Genomic DNA, 18654 nt, shown 5'->3' on the forward strand with positions numbered 1-18654 from the left:
GTTTTGTGAATTAAGACGACATTTGTGTGTGTTTGTTGATGTGCTGATTAACTGTATTTTAAAATGAGAAGGAATGACAAACAAGCAAAATTAGTCCAGATAAATCATTGTTTTGCTTCAGATGCAGCTCTGAGGGAAAGTTTTTGTCTCTAACAGGAAGGAGACAGACTGTTTATTACAGGGACAGAAGCATGAGGAAAGGGACTTTACAAATAATTTTCAGATGAAAAATTGAACTTTTCTAAGAAAATCTACAAAAATGCACCCATGAAACATCTTCTAACCGCATCCTAACATTACACCACGTGTTACCACAAACCCTGAGTTAAATGGAAAATAAAACAGACTTGACTCTCCATCAGAAAACGTGTCACAGCAAAAACACAAAGCGGTTCAAGTCAGTGCATTTTTAACAAATCTGGACTTACTGTTCTGTTTAAAGTCCTGATCCAGTCCTCCTGTTTTCATCTCTGACCAGAATCTGAGGGTTTTTCAAGTTTTATTTTTCTGCTTCTTCCCTCATTTCCAGTCCTGTCCTGGTACTGGATCAGTTTTAGTGGAACTTAACTCTGAGTTCTGAATCCTTCAGGCAGAAAGAGGGCTCCTAACTCAAGAGATGAATCATAGTTGTATAAAAGACATAACAGACAACAAAGAACCGGTTTAAACTAGACTTTTAGGTTCTTTGTCACAAAGATGCATCATTTGTTCCCATTTCTCTAGTTTCATGTGTGAAACCAGCAAAGATCAGACAGAAAACAGGATTTTAGCAGCACCAAGGTGAATCCCAAACAGCTGGTAGCTGGAAAATTGGCTCATCTCAGCAAGGAGGCAGAAACTGGACACGTGGAGGACAAAAGAAGAAGAATCAGGACTAAAAACTATCTACAGCAGAATAAGAGGATCTGAAATCCAGCAAAGACCTGAGCCAGAATCTAACAGATGCATCTGGACCTTCAGCTGATTCATCAACTGTTGGCTGAAGCATCATCAGAGATGGTCTCCATGGAACCTGGACCTCAATAGGTCTGATGGAGGGACGGATCCTCCCCAGAACCCGGACCTCAACAGGTCTGATGAAGGACGGATCCTCCCCAGAGTTTGGTAATTAAGCTTCTGTAAGTGGGTTCAGTAAAGCTGCTCAAACCAAATATGCACTTCCATCCATTAAGAAGTAAATAACATTTAGTGGTGTTTGTTTTCTTCATTCAGATAAAGCATAATCAGAAAAAATTGAAACAAGGACGAAAGAATGGGTTCAAACAGGCTGTAACAATAAAATGCTTCACTTCTGTGACATTTCTTTACTTTTTATAGCACAAAAAATCAGCATGACAGTATGCAGTGTTGAATTATGGGTAGTAGCTGTTTATGCACTTAGGTTGTTTAACATGTTTAAACACACTCTTTTTTTCCCCGTTTGTGCTATGTACCATCTATATTTATTCTTTACCAGTGACACACACTGTATGCTGATATTTACACACCATTACAAATCTCACAAGTGCTCCCTTCACTATGAGCCCAAATGTATTTAAATATAACTGGTGGTTGCAGAGATACACTCATTTCATTACGGGGATGCAGCTTTGGAGGAAGGTCAAAGGGTCACATTTGGCTATTTTGACTTCCCAGCCAAATAAAAACAAATATAAACACAGCTCCCGGCAGTAATACCTGATTTACCTCACAGAATAGCTGTTCTCATCCCAGCATGCATTAGGGTGTTATGTACGTCAAAGACACTGCCATCATACTTTCAGTAAATCGTTCACATAAACACGGGCTGTGAAACAACATGGTAAGAACATGCCACTGAGGGAAGTTTTTAATCTGCTATTTCATGCTTCTTCTTGATTATTATTATTTATTTATTTATTTATTTTATTTTATTTTATTTTATTTTATTTTATTTTATTTTATCTTATTTTTTTCATGCAGAACATGTGTTCTTACAGCCTGAAATAAACTCTCCATCATTATGAAGAAGAATAGCAACCTATCTAAAACAGGAAGTCGTTCTTTTAGGAGTAAAAACCCTTAAATTAAGTTTATATGATTAAATCTCCCACAGAATCCACAAACCATGAAACCCGACATAATCGTTATAATTAGGCTGTAGCACCATCTGCTGGTGGAAACACGCATCTGCATCATCTGGACGTCTTATGCACTCAATTATGTTTTCCAGAAATATCAGCAGAAGCAAATTAAACCTCTTTAGATTTCACTTTGTCATTACTTCTCAGATGCAAACATCATCATATTAAAACCTAAAGATTAAAGATAAAATCGTAGTGATGAGAAACTGATTCCTTTACATCAGCAAAGTGTTAACTAAGCTTTCAGGTTGTTTTTGGCTCTCTTCCTGCCTCCGATGTTTGTCTCCTGGCCCAAAGTGATGCAGCTGTGTCATTGCTTTTCGAGGATTTCTGATTTCTTTGAGCGCCTGTTTCCTCGACTGCTCTGCATAAAACGCTGATGAAACTAAGACACAAGGAGAGGAATCTAGGACATAAATGAGGAAACTCTTGCTCGATGTGACTCACTGAAACAATGATTTTTCTTGATTTTTGTGTTAACATCAGTCAGCTTGAACCCTTCCATCATGATCCACTGAACATCTGACAGTTGCCTTTACATAAAAGAGACCACCAGACCTCAGTGGGCGTCCAGAGGACATTAGCTGGTTTTCATCACACAGTTAGCATCGCTAAAGAATAGTGAGTGGGATTCAATAACTCACTAAATAATAAATGAATAATAAAAACAAAACATTTAATACATGCAACCTCAATAATCAACATCCAATAATGTGAATAATAAGCTTTTATTTTATTATTCAAACTGACTCATTTTTGCTCTATAAAACCAACTGAAATTGGAACCAATTGGAAATAGCTTTCCAATGTTAAAAAAGTGTGTGTCTTTTAATGATGCAGTTTTTCTTTACTGTGATCAAAATGATCAATATATATATATATATATATATATATATATATATATATATATATATATATATATATTAACACTCAAACTCAGAATCACATTTAGTCGAACACCAAACATAAAACTGTTAAAATAACACTGAGACAGATTCACACTGAGGATCAGCCCCCCCCCCGCGGGAGTTTCATCTGGCCCTGGTGACACCAGCTCTTACCGGCGAGGCGTGGCGCGCGCTGGGCGGGGTCAGGTGTTTACCTGCCGTTACTGGAACTTCAGTCGGTTTGATTCTGTGGAACTATGTCTATTAAATGAGCTGCTCAGTGCTGATCTGGCTCCTGGGCTGCAGTTTGGGGCTCTGGATCTTTTCCTAGACGGTGTTAATGATCTGTTTTGTTTGACCGGTTGTTTGTTTTGGGGGGTGAGACGGAGAGAGTCGTACTTCCCGTTCCGTTCCGGACCTCTATGGATCTGTGATCGCAACAAAGCAGCAAGATGAGAGACGTTCACCTAAATAACGAGACGTGCACGAACGGTGAGATGATTGTGTTTATTTAAAACCTTCAGAGAGGCGTCACACACCTGAGGCTAAGATGAGGGATTAGTCCGGGATATGTTGGACATCTTGGATCAACTCATCCGTGATCCGGTTGCACAAAAGTGTGATATAAGTTACCATGGAGATTTATTCTGTGGCGCTAGCCTGCACCAGACCAGGCCAAGGTCCAGAATCTATAAAATCTCATCCCACATTACAGTAAGCAGTCACCATGGAAACCAATATTTATTTATTTATTTATATCATTTGTGCATCTTCTCGGCTAATGACAAAATTAAGTAATTTGGGAAGAGGAGATTTGGGAAGGTTTTTGGGGGGTAAAACCCGCATCCCCAACCCTGATGCTCATCCTGCATTTTCCTCCTAAACATGCTCCATTTAAGTGGAAATTACAGACTTCGACAGACTTTTACAGATTCATCACGAAGCACTGTCACAACAAACAAACCGTCATTTACTGACTTTTTTGCAGAGTTTCTGTCTGTGTGTTGCAGACAGAGACTGAAAAATGAAACGTGTGTTTGGATAGAAAACATGCGCGTAGTCACAGAACAGACACAAAGTCTCTGTGGGAATCATTATGTCTGAGACAGAAAATCTCACATAAATCCTCCTGGAATATGAAAACACTCGTCTGTAGCAGCAGGTGGTTGAGGTGTGTGAACCAGAAAGTGTCATCGAGATGCTCCCTGAGAAAAAAGTGTTTAAATGGATATTTCAAGTGAATTTAGAGAATCAAATCATCAAAATGGAGGTACAGAATGAAGTTTATTATTTCCTCTTATATAGCATTTATTCATCTGACGGCTTTAGTTACGATAACTTTTCAAAGGAGCTGATAATATTGTTCATCTTGTCGAAGATAAGGACTTATTTTCTGGAATTTCTTTTAACATATTATTGTCAGTTTTGCCGCAGCAGACGTGATGATGGGGTCTTTGATGGCTCAGAAAGGAAAATAATGATCGGAAGGTGTACCATTTGTTCTGCTCCATCAATTTAATTACAGTAGAGATAATTTCTAATTTCAGTTCAGAAACTGTGAATGATTATTTCTTTTGCTTCAGTTAAGCCTCAATAATTCCCCAACCGCAGACTTAAAGGATTTGAAATAAACGTTCCTGGTTTGAATCCTTTGTGTCAGACTTTTCTCTGAGGCGAATCCTGCTGATAAACACTTAAACAACCCTGATAATGATCAGAGATGAGGACGAACAGACCGAATCTCCACCTCAGCCCAATAAATACCAGTAAACGCTAAAACATTTCATTCTGTTTGAGCTCTGAAATCATGTGGTTCTGACTATGTTTGGCCTTCACCCCAGTGTTTCTGCCTCGCACTCATTTTGGTTTGTAAGGTGTTTAATCTGCTTCCCAAGGCCGAAAAGCAAACATGATTTGTCCTCCGCTTCTCTTTGAGTCTTGAAGTGGGTTTGAACTCATTGCGTTCACCCAGCTTCAGTGTTTACACTGCAAACACGAGATGCCCCGCCTTCTCCCGTTCCTCTCATCATGTTACACCAACAGATGAGTGGTCGGACCAGTAGGACACAAAACCCGAAACCTCCTCACAACACAAATATTGAGCTGAGCTGGAAGAGTCCAGGAAGCTAAAAATGCCATGCAGACATCTGTGTTTTTATTTTATCTCAAACACACACACACACACACACACACACACACACACATATATATATATATATATATATATATATATATATATATATATATATATTGTGTGTGTGTTTCCTATTTGACACAGTTGCTTTAGAAGTGGAAAACAAATATAATCATTTGGGTTTTGTAAGAAGGGACAATGATCCTGAATGAGACTGAGGGAGGTGGAGAAAGTGGATGGAATTGGTGTTAAGCTCTACACAAGTCTGAACCATTTTTATGAAAAAGACACAGATGATTCAGTGAGGTCGGAGCATTTACAGAATTTATTGTCTGATTTATTTCTACAGATTTCTGACCTGTCAGTGACTGCTTTTATCACATCATCCGGACATGTTGATGTCTTTTTGGGTTACAGTAGGAAGACTGTAGCGAGTGATGTGTGAAGTTAAATTACTCATTTTAAGTCACAGTTTTATGTACTTCAGACTCCCAGAGGTGTTTCTGTTTTGTTTCTGCAGGTTCTGTGCTGAGGCTGTGGTGTGGCTCTCAGACTACAGTGTGTTTAATCACCACAGATGAAAACCAGGTCCACACACACCTGAATAACAGCCTGCAAGCTACAGGTATGCCATCACACACGTCTCTTTAACATGTGTGACCTCACTGTTTGCAGGTAATGCAGCGTTTTGGTGTAAACGTCCCTGTTCTCAGCTGTGATGTTTCCCACTGTCAACACGTTGTCCTGGAAACGTGATGCAGTCATATTTGTTTCCATCATGTGAGAACTGCTAGACCGAGACAGCTCGGTGAAATCTGAGCTGTTCAGGGGTTCATGTGGCCAAAGCTGTTCATCTGCTTCAGGTAACACGCCATGCAGCGTCTGAGACGGAAACTTTTCTGATTTCATCATCCTGAGTTGACTTCTGTTGGAAGGAGCTGGTTTTGCTGTATGAAACCCCCTTCAGTCTGTTAGTGTCTCTCCACAGAGCTGATGACAAAACTCTCCATGCTACTTGAGCTAAAAAAATTTCAGTTCAACTCGGTTCAGCTTTATTCATACAACCCCAATTCACAACAGTCATCTTAATTAGCTTTTACAGAATCAGTTCAATTCAATCCAGTTCATTATAGTTCAGCTATAATCAAATTAAAACAAGTTCCTCATGTGATCCACATTTGTCCATTTTATTATAACAGTACGTGTATAAACCAGTTCATAAAAACAACCACCATCTAAGGAAACCTACGGATTGGTACAGATCTGCTCTTTGATTCAATTCCTCATCCTGAGCTGCACGAGGAGACAGTGGAGTGTAAACCCTTCAATCAGGACCAGAACTAGGTAAAAAAATCTCAATCAGGACCAGAACCAGGTAGGAAAACCTCCATCAGAACCAAAACCTGGAAGGACCATCTTTCTGGACCGGTTGGGGGTTGAGAGGACAGGAAAGAGGAGTAAACAAGCAGCATAAAATGATGCTGTGTCGGGTTCCACATCCACCAGAACCCTGGAAACAGACCAAATTACTTATGTGAAGGATGCAGCACATAGACGGAATTCCCGTGTCTGTCTTTAGAGCATAAATGGCCCGTAAATGCCACAGATCAAGGAAAGTTTGAAGTTTGTCTGCACATCACATTTAATCTACAGCACAGTTCAAAGTGCCTTACATAAAACATGAAAAGCATTACGGGACAGGGGGTGGGGGTCAGAAGAAGCATTAAAATCAAACTTTTAAAAGAAAGTTTGAATGAAATAAAAATAGAAAAGGCTAAAATAAAATGCAAGAAATAAAGTTCCAGTGTGGGGAATCAACAGTTGTTCTGATAAAAGGCAGCAAATAGAAAAGTTTTTAATCCTGATTTAAAACTGCTGAGTCAGCAGACCTGCAGTTTTCTGGGAGTTTGTTCCACATGTGAGGAGCATAAAAGCTGAACGCTGCCTCTCCACGTTCAGTTCTGACCCTGGGAACAGAAAGTAGACCCTGATGACCTGAGGGATCTGGTCGGTTCATAACGAACCAGAAGCTCCTGAATGTTATTTGGCCCTAAAACATTCAGGTCTTTGAAAACTAACAGGAAACCGGTGCAAAGATCTGAAGACTGGAGTTCTATGAGGCAGGACTGAAGGAGTTTCTGAATGTGACTCATCAGTATCGGATGTTTTCAGAAGGTACATCCTCACATTACAGTGAAACTGTTCCACCACATAAAGTTCACCTGAAACTCAACCTGGTTCTGCTTCTTCTGTTAAATTCCTGGAACCTGGACTTCAGTAAAACCTTTGTGATGACGTCATGACGACTCACTGAGGCTCTTGGCTGTTCTAATTAGTTTATTTTAGGTTGTTTTTGACTCTTTGTGGTCGTTTCCCACTGCAAAGCTTTGTGTTTGTGATATTTTTTCAGTCTAGGGCTGTTTTTTTTAGCCTCTTCATTGTGTTGTTTCTCTGACAGGTCCATTTCTGTGTCTTTAGTCTTCTTACTGAAGTGGTTTACCGGCTCCCTGGTCGACGCACAGATCAAACAAACATAAAGTTAACAACCTGTAACTCGGTGCTTCTCTGGCTCCTTTTTTCCTGGAACTTAATTTCCTCAAGGGGATATTGGATGTTGCGCAGCAGCTTGAATGGTACATAAGAAACATGGAAGGATGTGTTTGTCTCAGCTCAGAGTGTTTTAATCAAATGATTTGACAACTTTTGGGGATTTGAGTTCAAAATCATTGACATCCATCATGTCCTGTTTGAGGAATCTGCTCTTCATCTTCACCATAAAATGGTAACTTCTGGTTACTAAAGTTTGACAAAATCTAAACAAATTCTGCTTAAAAATCAATATAATGATAGAAAAATGTCTGAAAGACGGACTGCGTCAAATATAAATCAGCCTGATGATCCCCCAAAACTTCCTCCACAGACAATACATTCACTTTGATATTTCCTCATTTTCTGGCAGCTGCAGTCTCTAATTTAAATAAGGGAAATAAATGTTTCTGTTGTTAAATGTGAAAAATTAGCCATCTGTACTCATGCAGATAAAAAAATTGTGTTTGATTTGTATTTTTATTCATTTATTCTTTTTGTACAATAAATAATTTTTCAGGAGATTTTTTCTCAGAATTTAAATCATATTTGCTGCATTTATAGAAAATAAGAACGGTGATGGATTTTACAAAACTGATAATCATTTCTTCAGTTTTCAAAATTACACTTTTAAGTTAATTTCATTTAACAGTCATTTCATGTTTAAAGTAAGTTTTACTGGCGTCATTTCGAGGTTTGTAGGTCTTTAGTTCCTCCCGGTGTTTTCTTCCTGCAGGTTCTGGTTTCTGAAGCAGACATTAAACTGACAACAGGAACAATAACTGATGCAGAAAAAGGGATGAAACCGCATGTGTGTTTTTTTTCCATTTTAAACTATGTAAGATGACTGTTTGTTCATCTTGCACAACATCAGTGTCAACATCTGCTACTGAGTCATGTGACTCGGTTCAGTCTATAGATCTGTTTGGTTTTCTCAGTTTTCTCCAGTTCTCAGGACTGGATGTCTAAAGCTTGGTACACACATGATGATTTTTGGGCTGTGTTTGTCCCGATTTTGCCTCTTCCCGACCTCGGACAGCAAACGCTGATCATCGTGAGATTTCCCTGTCCAATCATCATTTGGTCTGTGGTGTGTTACGAGCCGCTTTGTCCCGATAATCCGCTCCGAAATGGGTCATGGCTGACAATTGGGAATATTGAACTTGTTCAATATTTCAGAGCCGATTTCTGAGGAATGTCGATGACTCGTGCATTGTGACTGCATGGATGGTAACTTGGGACGTCCTATAAATCCCCTTCCATGCTGTGTGTTTTCCGGTTGTTTCTATGGTTCTTCTTCTATGTTTCAACGTTTGTCCAGCTCGGAGGACTAGATTGTAGATGAGTTGCGGAACAGCATCATTATGTGTGTGTTGTTCTGTGATTACATTTTCGGAGCACACCACACACAGTACGATCAAAACTGATTTTTTGACTGTTCTTACATTCCAACTCCTCGTCTCTTTGACATAATTTTGTTTCCTTTTGTCACCATTTCTTGTCTCTCCTATGTAAGTCTTGAGATAATGTGATTTGAAAACTAGTTTAGTCAGAGAAACCAGTCCCAAAAGCCCCGGCCTCCGAACCCTCGGCCCCCAAACCCTCGGCCCCCGAAGCCCATCGGCCCATGGAGCCCCGGCCCCAAGCTCACTCAGTTTTCTGTCACTACTAATAAAAACCTTTGTAAACCTTCATGCTTACATCCAGGATTGGAGATGACTCCACATCCACAGAATCAGCTGGAGCAGCTAGTTAACACCTGGTTACCATAGAAACGCACCCTGATAAACACACACTCTGTGCTGTATGTTGTCTCCAGGTATTCTGGTGTACAGCACCTACAACATGTGGCTGGGTCTGACTCTGGCACTGATGTCAGCCTTTCTGATTGGTGGGAGCGTCATTCTCAAGAAGAAGGCTCTTCTCCGATTGGCCAGGAACGGACACACCAGAGCAGGTGAACCGAACCTTTCTGACATGATTTATGCTTTTTTTTTTTTTTTCTTAACCCAATCCCACACAGAAAAACAGTCCATTATTAATCCACCACTGAAAATAGTCCCAAATTAAGTGGATATTTTCTCTGTTTTAAATAAACATCTACCTCCCTGGGGTGGGGGCTGGTAGCCTAGTGGTCACAGAGGTGGGCTTAAGACTGGAGGATCTGGTTTTAAGTCCCAGGTGTGTGAACAGAGGTGAACCACTCGGACCCTTAACCACCAACTCTTCCAGGTACCAAAACATGGCAGCCCAGTAGTCGCTAGTAAATCTAGAGATTACTAAAAGAATGAAACAAGTCAAGAAGGATGAGAAGATGGATCTATGATGGATGTAAAAAGCTAGCAGTGAGAATTACAGCCAGAGGTGTGGATGTTGTTCCTGGTGTGAACTGTGTTTGTGTTTCTGTAGGTGACGGAGGTCATGGCTACCTGAAGGACTGGCTGTGGTGGGGAGGCCTGTTTACCAGTAAGAATTCTGTTTCTGCCTCAGCGGTTTTAACAACCTAAAGTTCTTTATGATGGGAACTTGAATGAGCTGACGTCTGACAAGCAGCTGAGAGTCTAAACACTGACTCTGTTGCTTCCTGCTTTAAAGCCACTGTGTACTCAAAGCTGCATTTGAACTTTATCAGTGAAAAACACAGTGAGTCAGCCACATCTGTCTTGATTTCCTTCTATTAAAAGAGACTGATGGAAATGGGGGGTGGGGTTCTCTTGAGGGATTTTGGCGTGTTAGAAGAAACGATACATACAGTCAGTAATGGAAAAGCCTTGTTGTTCCCATAAAATCATTTTGAAGTTTTCACTAAACACAGAAGCTATGGAGGCTTTCCCCCCATCTGCTCCCGTCAGCTTGTATGACTAATTAATAGATAACCCATCAATTCAAAGATGTAAATCATTAAAAAATGGAATATGTTTCCTAGTTGTAAATTCGTAGCTGCAGCGAGAACAAAAAGAATGCACACCCTTGTTAAAATGGAAGTTTTAGAGTATCTGTACATTATAAAAAAAACTGGTCCAGCATCGTGTAGAAGCTCCTTCAGCAGCAGTAAGTTGAGTTAATGGTATTCTGGATGACATTACCAGCCTCCCTCATGGTTGTAGAGGAATTTCGGAGATTATACATTTACAATTAATTTCAGTTCAGTTCAGCTTTATTTTTATAGCACAAGTTCACAACAAAGTCATCTCAAAGCACATCTCCAGACACAGTCCAGTTCGATCCAGTTCATTGTAGAGGAATAATGATCCAGTTTAAACAAATCCATTATATGATCCACATTAATCCATTTTATGGGATCATATAAACCAATTCAGAAAAATAATGACCTAGCTAAGGAAACCAACAGATTGGATCAAATCTTCTCTCTGATTCAATTCTCCATCCTGAGCTGCGCAAGGAGACAGTGGAGAGGAGAACCTCCTTCAGAACCAGGAAGAGTGGACATCTTCCTGGAGTACTTGGGGGTGGAGAGGACAGAAAAGAGGGGTAAACCAGCAGCATAACCCTGAGCTAAGAATACCCACTGAAAAAGAAGAGAAAAACAAATGAATGACAACAATGTTAGATATTTCAACATGGAGAGTAAAGTGAGCAGAGAGGAGCAGGGTGCATCATGGGATGTCCCCAAGCTGCTTCCTGAAGCCAAACTAGGAGCTGGTTTCACAGAGAGGGGTCTGATAACTGAAAGTTCTACCTCCCATTTTACTTTTAGTACCTCTAGGAACCACAAGTGAACCTGCAGTCTGACTGTGAAGTGCTCTGATGGGAAAACCTGGAACTTTGAGATTTTAAGGTTTAAAGGAGCTTGGTCACTAAGAGCTTTATATGTAAGGGGAAGAATTTCCATCTTGGGTTTCCCTGGGAGACGATAAAGAGAGGCTAAAGCTGGCGAAATATGATCTCTCCTGCTAATTACCATCAAAGCTCTCGCTGCAACAAGGAAAAACTCCAGAAGAACCAGACTCAGGGGTGGCTATGTGAAAGGTTAAAAAAACAAGTGTAAAATTGGCTTGAGTCAGGGATAATTGAAAATCAAAAACTACCTTTGATAAAACTATGACAGAAGAAAGTTATTTATGACTGACTTTATTATGTAACATAATTACATACTGATAAGCAATGCTGTGTCTTTGCAGTGGGAGCAGGAGAGGTCTTTAACTTTGTTGCCTACATGTTTGCTCCGGCCACATTGGTGACGCCCCTGGGTGCTCTAAGTGTCCTCATCAGGTAACTGAAGTTCTCAGAATTCAATATAAAGGTCAGACAAAAAATGTTATGCACAGAGTTTACAGAGGGAATAACAAGATATTTCAGACTATGTTGTGTTGATAAATGGTTCAAATGAAGTAATCTGTGCGTTTCAGTGCAGTTCTGTCCTCTCACCTGTTGGGGGAGGTGTTGAATGTGGTGGGAAAACTCGGCTGTCTGCTGTGTGTGTTGGGGAGCGTTTTGTTGGTTATTCATGCCCCACGGGAACAGGAAGTGACATCACTGCAGGAGATGACCAGCAAGCTGCTGGAGCCTGGTAAGAGTTCACACCAACATTACCATGATTCATTTGAGCACCCAACTTCCTGACATTCCTGTTAGCTGGTTCTTAATTTCTATTTCTACAAAACATTTATTCTTCACAAATGCACTTACACACATAAAGCTAGCATCCCAGAACTTACCTTCATAACCAACAGTGCCATCATCATTCAGCTGATCACATAACACTAGCTTGACACGTGTTTGCACACAGCGCTGCAGCACTGAGCTTCCTCTAGTTGACTTAAACTAGGTCTACAAGGTGTCAGACATAAGTGTTACTGTTTGTTTTATAGTTAAATTTTTATAGTTGAATGAAGCTGCAGTTCCTCTGCAGCTCTGCAGATAAAGATAAATTTAAGACCGATGGTGATGAAGGGGAGTCACTGTATTTATCATTAATCAGGTCATTTAAAAACAGAACCACATTATACAACGACAGACACAGAGATTCAGTAGATTTCTGTTTTTTGTGGTGTACCACAATACTCTGTATCAGGACTTTATACTTTTTTAATTGGACTTGCTCCCATTTGTTGACAGCATATAAATTAAGGTAAATGACAGATATATGCAGATGAGACTGCTTTATGTTCCCAACCTGCTATCACGGTAGCTCATAATCAGTTCTGTCTTCCACTGGTACTCAGAATTACTATTAAGACCTCTGTTTCCTCTGCAATACTTAATGAAAAACACTTGTTTCCATGAATTAAAAAAAAATAATAATCATTTAAAGTTCACACCAGAGGCTAAATTCTAAATAAGTGTCCTGTTCTTTCAGGGTTATACTGATCATTATCAGTGTTTATTGAGGAATATTTAAGAGTATCTCATGCATTTAGTCACCGAAGTTCAGTGTTAGTATAACTTGACATAAACAGCGTTGACATTTTTAAGAGCAGTCCTAACACCATCCACATTAAATAAATAAATTACTCAGTGAATCTTCCATCAGTCTTAAAAGACTTCCTTGTTTTTGCAGCCTACCATCCTTTTAAGTAAAAACCTAGAACTCAGTATAAGTCACTTAATTTGGTCCAAAAGAGTCCTGTTGCTGTTTGTATCGTTCAAGAATCAGCTAATTAAATGTCTTCAGCAACAATTTTTTTTGTTTAAGCTCATTCAACCCTGAATCTTCTTTAAGTTCAAAGTTCTGTGGCAGACTGGTTTTTGTGCCGGACTTCATCTGATCAGGTTTCACTTAAACCATCGTATGAGCACGAGTTCTCAATCTTATACTGAACATGTTTAAATAAACCAAAAAAAAAAAAAAACCAGCCAAACATGTCAGTCAGTAAGTTCTACAGGTTCTGGTTGGGAGTAACGATAACGTTTTGTTTTTTTGTCAAATAAATTAAATAATATATTATTCTATAAATGCTGAATTATTGTTTTAAGAACAAGTTTATATTGTGTGTTAGGTTTCCTGGTGTACACAGTGGTGGTGTTGGTGCTGTGTGTGGTACTCGTGCTGTATTTCTGCCCTCGATCTGGTCAATCCAACATCTTGATCTACATCAGCATCTGTTCACTGCTCGGAGCCTTCACCGTGTCGTCCGTGAAGGGCCTCGCCATCGCCATCAACACCGGTGAGAGCACTCGCAGGGTCACATGCTTTATAACACCGAAGAAATCTAAAGTTTTTCTGCTTTAAAGCAAATAAATAATCCGAGTGTTCCCACTGACTGTTCCTTGATCCTGGTCACAGAACTATCTGAGGAAAAAAGGACAGATCAACCATCAGGTTTATCTTTCTGGATGAATGAAAGAAAATGGAAGATTCACAGAAGGCAACAAAACCTTTTCCTCAATTCTCAGCTCATTGTTATGGAAGCATGTTTCATTCACTCGGGACCCTGTTTTTCTGAGTAAACAAAATCATTTTGCAAAAAACAAAAAAAAACAAAACAAAAAACAAAAAAGAGCCAGGAGCAGCTTAGTTGATATAAAGGAAATAACTCTTTGTGGATTTAAGGCTCACCTTGATGCTGGAGTTTTGTTCTTTTTTGTTCTTTTTTATGTTAACGCTGGACCTGACAATGGAAAACAAAGGAAGGGGGAGTGTGAGGTGACTAGAGAAGGAGGGAAGGGAAGAAAAAAGGAGACAAAGATGTGATGGATAGAAGAACAGCAAAAACTGCAAAAGTAAAATGGAGAAACAAACACCGAGCTGCTACATCTGGAAAGAAACTTAACACAAAACATCCTACACCCTCTGTAAGAAAACAATCATCAGGAGCACCCATAAGATGATAAACTGAGAAACAGCAGTAACAGCTACACAAAGACATGACGTAAATGCAAGTTAGTTAATGCGAATGAGTGAACCTTTTTTTTCATGATCACTCATACGCAGGGTTGTCATTCTCTCACAGTACGCAGCATTAGCCTCTTTATCTCTCTTACTCTTGATAACTTGTACTTCTAGAAAGATCTTGTTGTGGCCCTGAAGTTGCAGCCTCAAGTACTGCAGATACCTCCTACTCATCATGGTAGACGTTCTCGCTCACAATCACAGAGAACCAGAATCAGTTCGGAGGAACCCTGAGATGAGACATCCAGAGATTTTGCAGGTCACGTCTGAAACGTGACAGATGATGAATTTAAAAAATCCCAACTTAAAACACGACTGTCAGCGGTGGGGTGGATTGTGGGAAATGTAGGCACATGCTGTGTGTTTAATGTCTGTTGTGTTTGTTTGATTTTGTTTTGTTTTTTCTTCATTCAGTGTTTTCTGATCTGTCAGTGCTCTCAAATCCTCTCACCTGGATCCTGCTCATCACTCTCATCGTCTCCATAGTAACACAGGTAAGCTCTGATCATCAGCTTTAAAGTGTCTTGTCCTTGTTGTTTTACAGTAAATCGGTTGAACAAAAACATATAGAATGACCTCGGAAATGCAAATCAACACAACTCAAACTTCCCAACAAGTCAGGAAAAACAAACAACAAAATAACTTAAAGAAAAATGACACAAGAACAGCAAACAAGGCACAAACAAAAACGCACAGTGCACGATAAAATAAAATAAAAAAATGCAAGTAATAAGTCAACTTTATTTTCAGCTTTTATTTATAAGCTTATTTAAAATGATATATATTGACCAAAGGTCTGTATAACTAGGAAAATACAAATACAAATCAAAAGTGGACTAAACAACAATAAAACAGATATTAAAGAAATAAAAGTGAATAAAAAAAAAAGAAAGAAAAACCAAAAATGACAAATCTCAGTCTGGTTTAAAACTAGAGAATAAAAATTAGTCTTAAAACAAGATATGAAGATGTCCACACTAGGTGTGGTCTTAATATGGCTGGGAGGCTGTTCCACAGGTTGGTTGTGACAACAGAAAAAGCTCCTGCTGATTTCACCCTGGATCCCCAGGACAGCATGGAGCAACTGGTCAGCAGATCTCAGCGATCTATAGAGAGCATGTGGAGTTAAAAGGCTGGAAAGAAAAGTGGGAGCCAACCTGTTTAAAGACTTAAAAACAAACTATAAAAATCTTAAAGCAAACTCCTAAATGAATGGGGAGCTAGTACAAGGAAGCTAAAATGTGTAATGTGGTTTTTTTTTTTCTAACTGCCAGTTAACAACCAGGTGGCGATATTTTGGACCAACTGCAGACGGTGCAGAAGAGACCCAGCCCCACCTGAATAGAGTCAAGACTTCTGAAAAAATGATGAAAAACTCCAGAGAAATGAAAGTACTGCCCAAGACAATCCAACTTCTGAGACCGTATGATCAAACTGACAAATAGTTTGCAGAAATTTATGACAACAAACAAAATCATAAACATAAATATTTTTGGACATTAATTAATAAAACGAACAACAGAAGTTGACCATGAAGACAAACACATCAACCAAGGACAGCTAATCTAACAATGAAGATCTCAGACTCGGGTTATTAACTCGGTCATCTAGGCTTTCTGGTGCATGTTGATGTAAAAGGGGTGGGGCCAATCACATCTGTATATTACTGAGAATCATCGCAGCTTCTGCAGCTGGAGCAGGAAGGAAAGATGAGAAAAGTACCGACTGTGATTGTGTGCCTGCAGGTGAACTACCTGAACAAGTCTCTGGACACCTTTAACACCCTGCTGGTGTATCCCATCTACTACGTCCTCTTCACCTCCGTGGTCCTGTCCACCTCCATCATCCTCTTCCAGGAGTGGAAGAGCATGTCGGCCGTAGACGTCATCACGGCGCTGGGAGCCTTTCTGGTCATCGTAGTGGGCGTGGCCATGCTGCACCTGTTCAGAGACCTGCAGGTGAGTGACCCCTCCCATTTAACATTAATACTGGCATCTTTTCTCAGTTTGTCTCATAAAAAGAAAATTCTTCACCTCAACATGCAGATTACGTTAAAGCAGCTGACCAATCAGCTCTCTCAGCCAGTGGAGAGGGAGGGGCTTACAGAGGCGGCTGCAGCCAGAGGACTGAGGAATAAAAAGGAGGACAAATTTGGACTGATGGACAACATGGTGATAGACAGTCTGCCTCCTATGAGGGAGGAGGGGACGAGGGTCTTCATCATCAGTTGAAGGGAAAAGGAGGAGAAGGAAGAGGAGGACTGGACTGTTACTGTCATCTCTAGCACTTAGTTTTTTGGTTTTTTTTGTGTTTTTTTTTTTTTTTTTAAGATTAGGCCTCTAGTTTGATGGTGCTGCACTTCTGCCCAGACCTGAAGGTTCTACTTGAACCTGAAGTTTCAGTTCAGACCTGAAGATTCTGTCTGGACCTTAAGGTTCTGCCCAGATTTGCAAGTACTGCTCAGACCTGAAGGTTCAGCTCAGCTGCTGAACAGACACACATCTTCAGATTTGAACACTTTGTCTGAACCAGGCCTATTGAGGCTCAGCTGTGTTCTGGTCCAGTGACGGTACCCAGATTCAGACTGGCTCAGATCTATTGATCTGGGCCAAGTATTAAAAAAATAAACCACACTGGAACCATATCATGTGTGTCCTACCATCTGAATTCTAATAACTGGTTCAGTCACATAACTTGGACAAGGTCTGGTTGTCTATTTCAAACAACTTCACAAATTTACTATTTAAAATGAAGACAAAGAGTCTGAATGTTTACAAAAAGATCCAAAGAGACCAAAAACAACAGCAAATAATAACAAAAAGAACCAAACTAGAAATGGAGCTTTGAGAACTTCCAAAAGTCGGCTAGAACCGGGAGTAACTGGACCAGGATCCTAATTCTGGGGAGCCTTGCTCCACATCCATCCTGATGTTTCAGATGGAGGAATAAATGAGAAGCCCAGATGGTGGAAACCTGTGAGCAGGTGCAACCAGCAGGCCGTGGTCAGTGTCATGTCCATTCTCAGTGAGTCCAGAGTCCAGCAAACATTCATGCAGCCTGAATGATGACAAACAAAGGTGAAGATGTCCTCTGTGGTTCTACTCTTTCAACCCTGCTGTCAGAAAGTTACTGTGACAGAAGCATGAAATCATTTCTGTATGAAAGAAAAATACTTTGCTTGTATTGCCTCTCAGTACTCCGGCCCCATTTAATCCACCTTTTTCACCTTGAATTCCATATTTCATCACATTTGGGAGACTTGGAGATGTCATGTGTGATGTGATGTCATCTGAAGGTGCTCATGTGTTCTAACCTCCAGTTTAACTGGTGTTCTCTGTTTAATGCCTAATACAGTACAGTATGACTGGTCTGCTGCGCCCCCTGCTGGCTGGATGATCCCATTTGTTTCTAGGTTGTAATTAACCAAAAGTTTCATCTGACTCAAACGTCCACCTTCATGGGTTTATTGTATGTCTGGCTGTGCACTTATCAGACCTTTAACTTCCACATGATGTGAAAAACATTTACGAAGGCGAGTCCAGAGTTTTTCTTCATGGTGGCTGTAAGCAGTTAGAATCAGGAGAAGCTCCTCCTGAGGAGGAGACGGAGACATGGCTTCCAGCAGCCTGAGATTAGTGTCCATGATTTTTCTGTTAGTACTTTATTGCGTTAGGTTTCCATTTCATATTTAATATTCGGTTTTATTATTAATAAAGGAACATGCAGATGGATTTGAAATTCCGTTAAAGGGAAAATTTTTCACCATTTTTTTAAAATATTAAAAAAGTTGTTACTATTCCAACAAATTAATCACTTTTATGATGCTGTAACTCTGTTACTAACACTGTAACTTTTTGCAAGAAGTAACTAGTAACTATAATTACTTATTTTAAGTACTGTGCCCAACACTGGTCAGAACCAGAGTCAGTCCAGTTCTAAAGAGCTTTATTGAACCCTCTTAGAGAAGCTTTCTTTCTTTGTCTTCAGGAAAAGTTCTCCAGGATCCTTGAAGGACTTTTTCAGGAATAGTTTTCCAGGATCCTTCAAGGACTTTCCAGGAATAGATTTCCAGGATCCTTAAAGGACTTTCCA

The 18654-nt window shown here is 39.9% G+C and overlaps 1 protein-coding gene across 3 annotated transcripts; it reads left to right on the plus strand.

Annotated features, from left to right (window-relative positions):
- The first annotated feature begins 3225 nt into the window (after positions 1-3225).
- On the plus strand, positions 3226-17193 carry nipal4 (NIPA like domain containing 4). 3 transcript variants are annotated; one of them, XM_042008753.1, is made up of 10 exons: positions 3226-3481; positions 5644-5748; positions 9529-9666; positions 10119-10175; positions 11852-11942; positions 12080-12240; positions 13670-13837; positions 14977-15056; positions 16308-16520; positions 16608-17193. In XM_042008753.1, the coding sequence occupies exons 1-10, from the start codon at positions 3442-3444 to the stop codon at positions 16791-16793; spliced, it is 1239 nt and encodes a 412-aa protein (XP_041864687.1). In that variant the 5' UTR covers positions 3226-3441; the 3' UTR covers positions 16794-17193. The 3 variants fall into 3 exon arrangements, with proteins under 3 accessions (XP_041864687.1, XP_041864689.1, XP_041864688.1); XM_042008755.1 differs by lacking the exons at positions 3226-3481; positions 5644-5748 and adding an exon at positions 8770-8799; XM_042008754.1 differs by lacking the exons at positions 3226-3481; positions 5644-5748 and adding an exon at positions 9046-9077.
- The last annotated feature ends 1461 nt before the right edge of the window (positions 17194-18654 follow it).

The sequence above is a fragment of the Melanotaenia boesemani genome, chromosome 15 (assembly GCF_017639745.1).
Source record: "Melanotaenia boesemani isolate fMelBoe1 chromosome 15, fMelBoe1.pri, whole genome shotgun sequence".
Taxonomy (NCBI): Eukaryota; Metazoa; Chordata; class Actinopteri; order Atheriniformes; family Melanotaeniidae; genus Melanotaenia; species Melanotaenia boesemani.